The sequence below is a fragment of the Arachis hypogaea genome, chromosome 9 (assembly GCF_003086295.3).
Source record: "Arachis hypogaea cultivar Tifrunner chromosome 9, arahy.Tifrunner.gnm2.J5K5, whole genome shotgun sequence".
Lineage (NCBI taxonomy): Eukaryota > Viridiplantae > Streptophyta > Magnoliopsida > Fabales > Fabaceae > Arachis > Arachis hypogaea.
The window spans coordinates 2,896,037-2,907,706 of NC_092044.1; the positions used below are offsets into that span (position 1 = coordinate 2,896,037).

The 11,670-nt window shown below is 28.1% G+C and overlaps 2 protein-coding genes and 2 non-coding genes across 4 annotated transcripts; 2 read left to right on the forward strand and 2 right to left on the reverse strand.

Moving 5' to 3' along the window:
* Window positions 1–4,456: 4,456 nt before the first annotated feature.
* On the forward strand, window positions 4,457–4,530 carry TRNAN-GUU (transfer RNA asparagine (anticodon GUU)). Its single transcript has one exon. It is a non-coding gene; the product is annotated as a tRNA-Asn (tRNA).
* A 596-nt stretch (window positions 4,531–5,126) lies between these two features.
* LOC112709918 (protein THYLAKOID ASSEMBLY 8, chloroplastic) lies at window positions 5,127–6,632 on the reverse strand. Its single transcript, XM_025761914.3, has one exon. The coding sequence runs from the start codon at window positions 6,122–6,124 to the stop codon at window positions 5,402–5,404; it is 723 nt and encodes a 240-aa protein (XP_025617699.1). The 5' UTR covers window positions 6,125–6,632; the 3' UTR covers window positions 5,127–5,401.
* Window positions 6,633–7,040: 408 nt separating this feature from the next.
* On the forward strand, window positions 7,041–7,114 carry TRNAN-GUU (transfer RNA asparagine (anticodon GUU)). Its single transcript has one exon. It is a non-coding gene; the product is annotated as a tRNA-Asn (tRNA).
* Window positions 7,115–8,479: 1,365 nt separating this feature from the next.
* Window positions 8,480–10,684, reverse strand: LOC112709919 (aquaporin TIP2-1). Its single transcript, XM_025761915.2, has 3 exons — window positions 10,463–10,684; window positions 10,133–10,383; window positions 8,480–9,046 (listed from the first exon to the last, which is right to left on the reverse strand). The coding sequence occupies exons 1-3, from the start codon at window positions 10,587–10,589 to the stop codon at window positions 8,678–8,680; spliced, it is 747 nt and encodes a 248-aa protein (XP_025617700.1). The 5' UTR covers window positions 10,590–10,684; the 3' UTR covers window positions 8,480–8,677.
* Between the last annotated feature and the right edge of the window lie 986 nt (window positions 10,685–11,670).

Here is an 11,670-nt window from a genome sequence, read left to right on the forward strand (position 1 = left end):
AAAAAAACAAATGCTACCTATAAAGGCATGAGTGGTCATGAGGGTTATGGTAGTGAGTTGTGTAAGTTTGTAACAAAGTTATGAGAGGAATGAGAAACTGAAGTTCAGCTTATACTCACAGGCAAGGAGCTGTAACTAACTTGCCAATTCATCACAAACAGAAAACAGAATTCTAACTAACTTTACATAACTAATATAACTAATTTGGCTACTAATGCAAACAATCAGATAAATATCTAGTGTATGTACTATTGTAACTGAACTCACTGCCTTGTTGACTCTTGGGAGGAGGGTTAACAACGAAAAAAAAAGAGTAAAATACTCTTTTTGTCATGACGTTTAAATTTTATTTTTATTCTAAAAAAAAATTAAATAAGTTTAATGTTGTCTTATTGTTAAATTTGACGCAAATTATTAACAGAGCGAGTGATATAGATGTCACAATATTATTGGTTAAGTCATATCACCAAAATATAACCAAAACTTTTTTTTTATAACATCTTTTTATTGTACAAAACTTCAAATTCTAACCATCAATCATCAATGCTCCATAATCAATCATCAAACATTATTGACTCTTTAATATGTGAATTGTTCGTATCAAATTTAATAGTTAGACAATATTAAATCTGTTCAAAACTTTTTGAAATTAAAATAGAACGTTTAAAATTTTTTTAAAATTAAAAATAAAATATTTAAAATATTGGATACCAAAATAAAACGTAATCCAAATATTAAAAACTAAAATAATAATACTTTCTCCTAAAAAAACTATATCTAGTGTACGTTTTATAAATATATCTAGTAGAGAGTAAAACAGTGTGTGTAATTTTGACTTAGGAGCTTGGTTTATGTATAAACATGAAATACACATAAATATATTATTTTACTTTTTACAATAATAACTTTGTCTTTAAAAGTCTCATTGACTTAATTAAGAACAAAATTTCGCTAATGTTAAAAGAAATTGAAGATCATCATTTATTCAGATTAAATAAACCTTCTTATGTTTCCACGTCCAAAAAATAGTATAATATGTTAATATATAAATATTGAATTTCACCTTAAAAATTTATTTCAAGAAATAAAGAAAAACCTTCTAACATATATATATTGGACCATTGGTATAATTGTAGACAAACATCATCACCGAGTACCGACCAAAAATATCACACACTCTGTGCACTATGATCCAAAAACAACAAAAAGAACGAAATGCAACAACAAGAAAATTACATTCCCCAAACGCCAAATAGCTAGTTTTAAATTTGATAACTACTCATGATGATGATGATGGTATTGTACGTTCTGCTAGCATGTATATTTTTGGAGTTAAATTCTGTAATTTTATGTCCATGCTGTGTATATGTCTAATATGTGTATATATTTGCGTTGAAACCTTATCATCATGATTTAGTTTATAGAAGTTTTGATCAAAATCTAATTATGTATTATTACATTAGTAAAAATAATTAGTATTTAAATATATTATTTAAAATGTCATTTAAATTCATAAATTTTAAAAATTATATAAATAAAAATTAAATTCTATATAAAAATAGTTTAATTATTTTATTAATCTCTATAATTTTATTAAATTTTTAATTAAAATCTTATATTTTTTTCTTTTAATTGGATTTTTATACTACTTTTAATTTTATAATTAAGTCCTTCTTAGTATATCTGAATATTTTTTCACAAATTGAATGTATTTATAATTAAATACTTAATTAGATTTTTGATCGCATGTATTTTAGAAAAAATATTCTGTTAATTTTTAACATATTTGACATAAAAAGAATCTAATTATAAAATTAAAAATAGTATAAAATCCCAATTTAAAAAAATATAAGAATTTAATTAAAAATTTGATAAAACTATAGAAACTAACAAAACAGGTAAATCTAAAAAAATTTCCAATGCAAGTTGTTCACCAAAACGCATTGTTTGATAAAGCAATAATTCAAAATAAATAAAATAGATAAATAATTATGTTATATATATATTAAAATCAGTCATTAATATAAAATATATATTTAAAATAAGTTAAATAACATATATTTATGCATAAATATATAATTATCGATTTAAGTGTATAAATAATATTTTTGGAATAAATAATTACTTATTCAAATCTCAAAATATATTTGCACACGGAAGTTGTTAGCTCAAGCATGCATAATTGTATATAGCTTTAATTTTTTGAATAGTCGAATTTTCAAAAAGGAGCCTTTTTCTATGAGTGAGCGTTTTTTTCCGTCACAATAAAATCAACGAAAATGAAAGATGATAAGTTGATAACGTAATATATGGAGGAAAATAAAAAAAGAAAACAAAAGTAAAAAAGAAAAAGAAAAAGAAAAAGAAAAAGAAAAAAGAAAAAAAAGGTGGTATTATCTCAAATTTCATTAAATAAAAAATAAAAGGAATTAATTCTACATGCCACATGTTGTGTATGACCAAAATCAATAGAAGATGAGACGTGATGGTATACAAGGATTTTGTAAAAGATATATATTTCTTTTGACCATTGGTCTTCCACTAAAAAAATATCCAAAACAATAATTAGAAAGTAAAAAAAATTCTCTCCGACAGGCTCGAATTGAAGCTAGTTAAGTGATATCTACCAATCCCTTTTAATTCATCAATTATTATGCACTTTTACTTAATCATGCATGCATGAAGAAAAAAATAGGATAAAGTGTTTTTGACTGATTTTGACTGGATGTTTATTTTGTTTCTTGTTTTAAGTTTCTCCTTTTTATTTTTTTATTTTATTTTATTTTTTCTTTTCGTTGTTGACAATGTGATGAGAACAAATTTTAAGCTGAGACTCAAGATTTGAAAGCAAAAGCACTATATATGTATATTCCATAAGGTTGTTTTTTCATGTTTGGAAAATGTCTAATGCAAAATACCACTTCTGTGTTATTGGTACCCAAAAAAGATGCCATGTTTAGAAACTATAAGTTAAGATTTATTTGTCAGAAAAAGAAAAAGAGAAACTATGTATAGCATTTAAGTTTTCCTTTAATTAAATATGATTTGTGGTTTTAAATCTTAATTAATTTAAGTAGAAGAAAAATAAAATATATAATAATTAAAAAGGTATTTGTAACAGTAACATACCAGCAATGAAGATAATATATAAATTATGAAATGTCTTCTTTTTTTTTTTAATCCGACGAGTTATTTTTTATTCTCTATTTGAGTAAATCTATTTTAATTTCTATATTATTACAAAATAATTTTAACGACTTTGTTTGCATATATATAATTAGATATATAATTATTTATGATATTGCATAACAATTTAAATTTTTAAAATAAATAATTTCATCACATATTATCAGAATTTATATAATTATATATAAAGTCCACAATTTAACTCTTATTGGTTCATTCTTCTAAAATATAAACAAAATTATAGTTCGAGACAAAATAAATCTATATATAAATTATTTACATACCAAATTCAAAAAGAATTTTATGTCAAAAGAACAACTATGCTACATGTACATATAAAAAATAAATTAATGAATTAATTATTTATATAGAATACATATTTAAATATAAATATATATTAAAAATAAATTAAATAATATATTTATTTATATATAAATACATGTTGACTTATTTTTTTTATGTGCCTAATATTTTTTTTCAAAAGATATATGTTAAATTTAAAACCATTTAATTTATATACTCTTGCATCAACGATATACATAAAATTTGAAATGATATTTGCATGAATGAACATAATGCTTTATGAACCCCATTGCAACTAGAGTCTTTTTCATGTTCAAAAGATTCCTCACACGTAAGTTCCACTAAGAAATTGGGTTGTCCCTATACATATGGAACTCATCAGCTCAACCATCACTTTTATTTCATAATGTTTGTAAAGTCTATTTTCTTGGTGCCAAGAGATATCATATCTTTTGTCTCATTTTCTTTCACTTTCAATTTCCTTTGCTTTCCTCCCACTCACTATTTTGACATATGTAAAATTATATGACATCATTTATGTTTTCTTCCCTAACCTTTTAGTTTTGAAGTTATCTAAACTTTTTCCTTTAAATAACAAATTATTTAGTATAATATTGATCAATTTATTTCAAATTCTGAAAAATCAAAAGTGTCTCTTGTACCTCTTTGGTGATATATATATATATATATATATCCAACAAGTTTATAACATGTACAAAGAAGAACATAAAATAGATATTAGATAAGATCAATCCTTGAATTTTTTGACAAAATTCAAATAAGTCGTCTTTTGAATTATTATTTTTATATATTTTTAATTAATAAATAAATATGAAAAATAATTAATTGCTTTTTATTGCTTCATGATATACTCCTTTAATCTCAGATTTAATTTAGTCAAGGCATACATATCGTTATCAACAGTCTCATCTTAAAATAAACTAATAAGGAAAACTAAGAAAATATAGCTGAAATAGCTCAGATGGTTAGAGCGTGTGGCTGTTAACCACAAGGTCGGAGGTTCAAGCCCTCCTTCTAGCGTTGTATATATTATTTTATAGGATCCTGCATTGGACTATTTAATAACTTCTTTAGAAGCCACCAAAATCTGAGGAGGTTTTCTATGACACATCAACCTTTGAACAATTTAGCAATGAAATTTCTATATAGATTTTAGTCCACGAAAGCAAAAATATGCACAAAAGAGGGGTTCAACTAACTTGTTTACAACATAATAAATTTTTTATTTTATTGTTATTTTAAAAATATTTGTGTAAAATAAAAATTAAGTTGCACAAAAATAATGAGTACTTTTACTCGGTGATAAATGAATACTTTTTCTAAGTGTGGTTTAGGGTTCATACAAAGGCAAAAAACATCTACCCATAAATGGAACTGTGATACTGCCACTAAAGCAAGTTCCGAGTTTCCAGCAACAAATTCAGGCAGAGGGTTTACTTTGCCTATTCGATTCCACCAAGATTATTATTCTAAAATTTTGAACCATCAAGAATTTACTATATTTTTTATTTTGTCTTCTTCCAAGTTCCAACCTACACGTGAATGCAATATCATAGCACTCCCATATAAGCATAAACCTCAAGCAATGGACTTATTATTATTCTATTATCCTCTAATTCTTAGCAGATAATCAAAATAGCATAACATTTTTAAAATGATCCTATTTTTGCCTTTTTTTAATTAGGATATCAGATTTTCACTGATTCGTAAGTTTAGACCTATTATCCTATATAACATACTAATGAGTAAATAACAAAAGGATAGACTATAAATTATAAACTCACACAATATAACAGATACCTAGATAATATACGAGATTTTTTTATCAAAAAATTTCACATAAGATTTATAAGAACCAGCATACAAGAACTTAAGAATCTTATAAATCTTACTACAATCTGAATGACTCCAAATTGGGCCTAGAGAACCTAGCAAAAGCCCTATTAGCCTCATTCTGAACCTGCTTAGCAAGTTCCATTTCACCAAAACCCTTGAGCCCATTAACCAAAACATTAACCAAATACTCATCAGGTTCAACATTCTCACACCACCCACCCTTCTTCATCATCTCGTAAATCCTGACCGTTGATTCCCTCCTCCCAGCACCAACAACGGCCTTGATCAAACTCACCATCCCCTTCTGATCCGCCACGTCAGCGAACTCAATCCCATCCAACTCCAAAATCAGACGGTCCACGTCGTCACCCATACTTTTACTTGCGAGCGCGTTGACCATCTCGGCATAGAGCGTGAGATCGGCGTCGTACTCTGATCTAACGGCGGTGAACACGCGGAGCGCGAGAGCGCACTGTTGCTGGCGTAGAAGCTCACGTAGAGTGGCGAGTAGGTCGTTTTTGATGAGGCGCGTGAGGGTGTTGGATATTAGGGTTTGGTGGTTAGGAGGGTTGGTTCGGTGGATTCGTTTTATGGTTTGTATGGCTTGGATTGCTTCGATGCTTAGGATTCGACCTTTGAGTAAGGGTCCGCGCTGTGACCGCGGGCCGCCGCACCGCACGGGAACGTAGTTGATGCGGTGGCGCGTGGGAGTACATGTTGGTGGTGGAGCGTGGGGTTTGTGGAAAGTGGGGTTTTGGAGACGGAGAGAGGAAGCCATGGGTTGTTGCGACTTGCGAGTGGCGTGGAGGAAGGGAAGAATAGCAGGGAGGGTTATCTACAATACACAATGACGGTCTTGCCCTTGTATATAATTGAGTAAGAGTGCGGATTGAAGGTTTTTATAAGGAAAAAAAAAAGTATTTTGTTTCGAAAGTATTTGGACATCGCTTTGGGCTGAAAACTATATCTATGGGATGTAGTTTGTTGGAGAAGCAGTTCATTATTTTGAGAGTTGTAAGGTAATTTGTAAACCGAAAAAAAAAAAAAGTGAGTGGTAATTTCAAATTAAATTCTTAATTGAGATGTAAAAGGTACTTTATATAAGTATCTAATTCTATAACACCATAATAGTAAAAATAAATTTTTTTATATTGGCTACATGAATGTTCATCTCAAAAAACATATATGATTATACAATTATATAAAATATTTTATATTATTAATGTATTAAAATTAAACTCATTAATATTTTGTCTGTCCATTAAATTTAAAAAATAAAATAAAAATAAAATGAGTCATGGAAATTAAATGTAGAAAAAAGAAAAAAATTATACATAAATTATTATTTAAATTATTTTTTATTAGTTTAATATTTTATAATTAATTTTATGTACTCCTTATATATTCCTATTATAATTAATTATCATCGATATTAACCTAATAAAAAAATCTAGATAACACTAATATACATACACAGCTTAGTTAACATTGAGTAGAGAAGTGGAATGCTAATAGAGTAAAAAATTGGATATTAAAAGCAGTTTCATTCTCCAATTCCTTTATGATATAGAAGATAATGGAGATTACGAAATTAAATTAGATAACAATTATTTATTCAACATTTGTAAATAATTGAAAAGGTCCACGCGTTTTTTATATACAAATATTTTAATAACTGAAACTTGATAACATTAGCTGGAGTAGCTCAGATGGTTAGAGCGTGTGGCTGTTAACCACAAGGTCGAAGGTTCAAGCCCTTCCTCTAGCGTTTTTCCACTTATTATTATTATTAGCACTTGATGGTTCGGACCACATCAACAACTTTATATGATTATATTGGACAAACATAAAGTCATAGGCCATAGCACATTTGTTGTAGACATTATGCATTTCATGTAATGGAATCATGTTTCTTTGTTCATTGGATTCCTGTTTTTGTACCCTTTTTATTGTTGAAACTTAAATTAAGTTTATCAATTATCAATAACTAAATTAAAAAATCAAGTTAAATTATAATTTTAGAAAATTATAAAAGTTTCAATATAATAAGTCATATCCAAGTATTTACGAGAAGTACAAATTGAATTTATTAATGTTTTGATAAGAACAAATTATAAAAGATTACAGAAATTGTATCGAATTTGATAAGTCAAAATTAATCAAATTATAAAAAAGATAGTTAAAATTTATGACTAAAATTTATCATAATTATATAAGCGTATTTATCTAGTAGTATGACAAGTTGGCATATTTATCAGGTAGCAAAGTAAGTTAGACTTTTACATATATTTTTTTATCTCTATTATAATTTTTTTTTTGGTGACTATCTCTATTATAATTTGTTCTTAGTTGTTAAGAATTAATAATTTATTAGCAATTCATGCCTATTTTAATAAACTTTGCAAATACCAACTGGATATTGTTTTCAGTTGCACCATTTCATTATCTAATTCTTCCATGGACAATAATTTCAAAAAAAAAAAAAAAACAGAAGTTCTTATTCCATCTTTTTGCTACATTTGTGGTTGAAATTTTCTGATTATGTCAACTTATTATATCTAATTAAAGATAATAACTGTAAATGTGGTAGTAGGAGTGTTATTGGTTTGGTTTGTTTGGTTTTGGATAAAAAATTAATCGAAATGATCTATTCGATTTTTACAGAGTACTAATTAATTGGTTTGTTATCTGTGCAACAACCGAACCGAATCGAACTAAAAGTGATTTGGTTCAGTCGGTTTTTTCAAATTTTAAATCCTGACTAATAGAAAATTAATCTTAATAAAATGATATTTAAAACAATCAATAAATTGAAATAATATTACATTACATTCAAATTCAACACAATTTCAACAACTAAATATAAAACATTGCATTACTAAGCCATATTTTCGGTTCGGTTCGATTTCTACCGAACCAACCAAAAACTGAACCGAACTGATCGGTTTAATTTAAAAAAACTAAAAAAACCAATTTTTTCAGTTTTTTATTCGGTTGTTGTAAATTTCGACTCGATTTTACGGTAAATTTCGTTTTGATTCGGTAACATACACCCGTATGTTGTAGCACACTAGTCCTCATAGCATCCAAGATAAAAGGAATCCAAAATTAAAAGTAAATCTTATAGGGATCATAATCAGAAAAGGACTAATTAATAATGCACATCACTAAACAGACCCTTTACAATAAGAGCAAAAGCAAGAGAGAAAGAGATAAAAGAAAGAAAAGCAAGAAAATAATTCTTGATTTTCCTCCTTTTATTGTGGAGAAATTAAAAGACGAAATTACAAATTGCAACTCTCAAGTCTCAAGTCTCAAATAATTGATGAAATCAAAATTCACTTGAAAGAGGTGCATGGTCAGAGGGCAAGAAGACATTGGCATAGACAAGGCCAGCAAGGCCACCACCAATGAGGGGTCCAACCCAGTAGATCCAGTTGTCATGGAAGTTGCCGCTGACGACGGCAGGGCCGAAGGAGCGAGCCGGGTTCATGGAGCCGCCGGAGAAGGGACCGGCGGCCAAGATGTTGGCACCAACAATGAAACCAATTGCAATGGGTGCAATGGTGCCTAGTGAGCCCTTCTTGGGGTCAGCTGCTGTGGCATACACAGTGTACACCAATCCAAATGTGATTATGATTTCAGTCACTACTCCTTCAAATGCTCCTACTCCTTCTGCCACACTATGGATTGGAGTTGTCTGCATCCAAATAATTCAACAAAATCTTACAACAATGTCACATTCTTTTTGTTTTTATCCGTATTGGATTTAATTTGAGAAATGCTTCTCTACATAGAATACCTTGGCATATGTGCATTTTCATTTTGGGACCCAACATATGTTCTCTTATTAATATTACGAGAAAATGAGAAATAGGTTTCTGAATTTTTATTTTGAAGATATATAAATAGCAAAAGTATAATTTTTTTTTGTGTCGGATTCAAACCATTGCTTGAAGGATCTATGTGTTTTCTATTTACAAAGATTAGGAATTTACTTGAATTTTAATTTGACCAGAGATTTGTTTATTTTCGCGATAAAAAATAAGAAATTTATTTATCTTTTTCTATAACATTTTATAATTAAGTAATTAGTCTATTTATTCTTTCAAAACTAAAATGTAAGTTTTTTTTATGGATTATAGTATAGTAAATAAAAATGATATATAAAAAAAAGTAATTTATCTTCTAATTTCTAGAAGATACAGAAATATTCTTATAAAACTGATTCTATTAGACAGAAAATTATTTATGTGCATTTATAAACAAGAAGATACTCTTATAAAGTCGCTTAAAACGTCTTTTTATAAAATATTTATGTGCTGTATTATTATTGGACGTATTAATGAACCGGTTACCTTTAAATTTTTTAACAAACACCAACTTTTTCATAACAATAACAATAAACTTAATTCTTATCAGATCGAGTCGAACCGACCAATTTACATAACTCACTGGATCACGATTTTTTTTGTTTTTTTAAACAAAAATAAAAAATATATTTGTCTTTTTATCAAAAAATTTAAAACATGATTTGGTTTAAATTGTGTAAATCGATCGAATAAAATCGGGTCTAATAATTATACTGTGGACAATTAGGTATACATTGTTGCTATATAAACCGATTTTGTTTTGGTTTATTAAAAAATAAATTATTAACTAATTTAATAAAGATGTCCAATAATATTATGACACATGTAAACATTAAAAAAAAGATATTTTTAGTGTCTTTATCAAAGTGGTTTCGACGCAGAGAATGTAAACTTATCTATGGTTATAAACTTACCAATCCACCGGTGACATAAGAAAGGAGGAAACATGCAACAATGGAACCAAGAAGCTGAGCAATCCAGTAGAAGATTCCAGAAAGTAGTGTGATTTGGCCTCCAAGTGCCAAACCAAAAGTGACAGCAGGGTTGACATGGCCACCAGAGATGTTGGCTCCAACAGAAACCGCCACAAACAGAGCAAATCCATGGCACACAGCTACTGCTACCAATCCAGCAGGGTCAAGTGCTGCATCTGATGTCAGCTTTCCTACACAAATTTAAATCAAACATGAACAAATTTGTTCAACATCTTCTAATAATTCAAAATTAATTAAATCAGTAATTACCATAGGCTATTGCTGAACCAACACCAGCAAAAACAAAGATCAATGTTGAGATGAACTCAGCAATGTAGGCTTTGATGGAGCCAAAGCTGAAAGAATCATCAAAACGCCCGAATGCTATGGCAGGCATCTTCAGAAGCAGATATTAAGGATAAGATTAAGAGATAGAAGGAAAATGCTTTAGAAATGTAGCACAAAAGGCTTCTCTGGAACGTTATATATATAGCACAAAATTATTAGTTTTTCAAATAGTGTATGTGTATTAGAAAAAAATTCTAAACGGTCCGTTCTGACAATTACTTCGAAAGACAACGAGACCCTTAATAAAAAAATATCTAATTCTGCTCTTGAGTTTTATTTTTATGAGACTCATTAGTCCTGTGTCAGTGTTTTGTTTTTGTTTTTTGTTTACACACAGGTTAATCAGTCCTATGAAAATAAAGTTCAAAAGCTGTGTTAGGTATTTTTTGTTATGAAACTCGTAGTCCTAAGACCGGGTTAGGTATTTACTCGTATTCAAAATTATTTAATTTATTAACTTTTTTATTTCATGAATTTGATTATTTGCCTATGGGTATATTTTTACTGATATAATAATATATAATTAATTAAATATTAATATTAAATTCTTTTACACTTAGAGAATGCACCAGAATTAATTTTTTACTTTTAATATCTAAATTTTTTTTTTCTATGTTTAGACTTTGTTAGATTTCCAAAAAATATCAAATTTTAGTTTATTTAAATATCACTACTATACATATATTTCAAATACAAAAATATATATAGTTGCATATTATTTGTGACTTCACATGTTAATAGATAAAGTAAAGTATAGCATCACAAGGAGAATAGTAGTAATAAATAGTGATGGTCTGTAAATTTTATTTTATTTTTTAAAAAAAGTAAATAAATGAAGAAAATCACTTTTCTTCTTGATCTAAAAGTTATAACTTAGAACACATCATGCATGCATGTCCAATCACAATCAGGTGCTTTTTTTGCCAATTTTAATTAGCTGTCATTGGCCTGCTTTATTAGAAATGTCTGGAAGCGAATGAATGATTCCTCCATGTGAGGAATAGAGATTAGAGGTAGTGTTTGGTAGGGTAGAAAATTGTGACTGAAACAATCATCATGACCAAATTTGCAAAGAAGTGGAGAACATGACCAAGTTTGGGCCACAAATAGCACCGGCCATACTCTTATAA

What these genes read in the sequence shown, in the direction of transcription:
- LOC112709918 (XM_025761914.3), bottom strand. Translation starts at nt 6,124, where the DNA reads ATGGCTTCCTCTCTCCGTCTCCAAAACCCCACTTTCCACAAACCCCAC.
- LOC112709919 (XM_025761915.2), bottom strand. Translation starts at nt 10,589, where the DNA reads ATGCCTGCCATAGCATTCGGGCGTTTTGATGATTCTTTCAGCTTTGGC. An exon ending in TGGTTCAGCAATAGCCTATG is followed by an intron (nt 10,384 to 10,462) that starts GTAATTACTGAT and finishes AAATTTGTGTAG; the next exon opens with GAAAGCTGACATCAGATGCA. An exon ending in CTTATGTCACCGGTGGATTG is followed by an intron (nt 9,047 to 10,132) that starts GTAAGTTTATAA and finishes ATTTGGATGCAG; the next exon opens with ACAACTCCAATCCATAGTGT.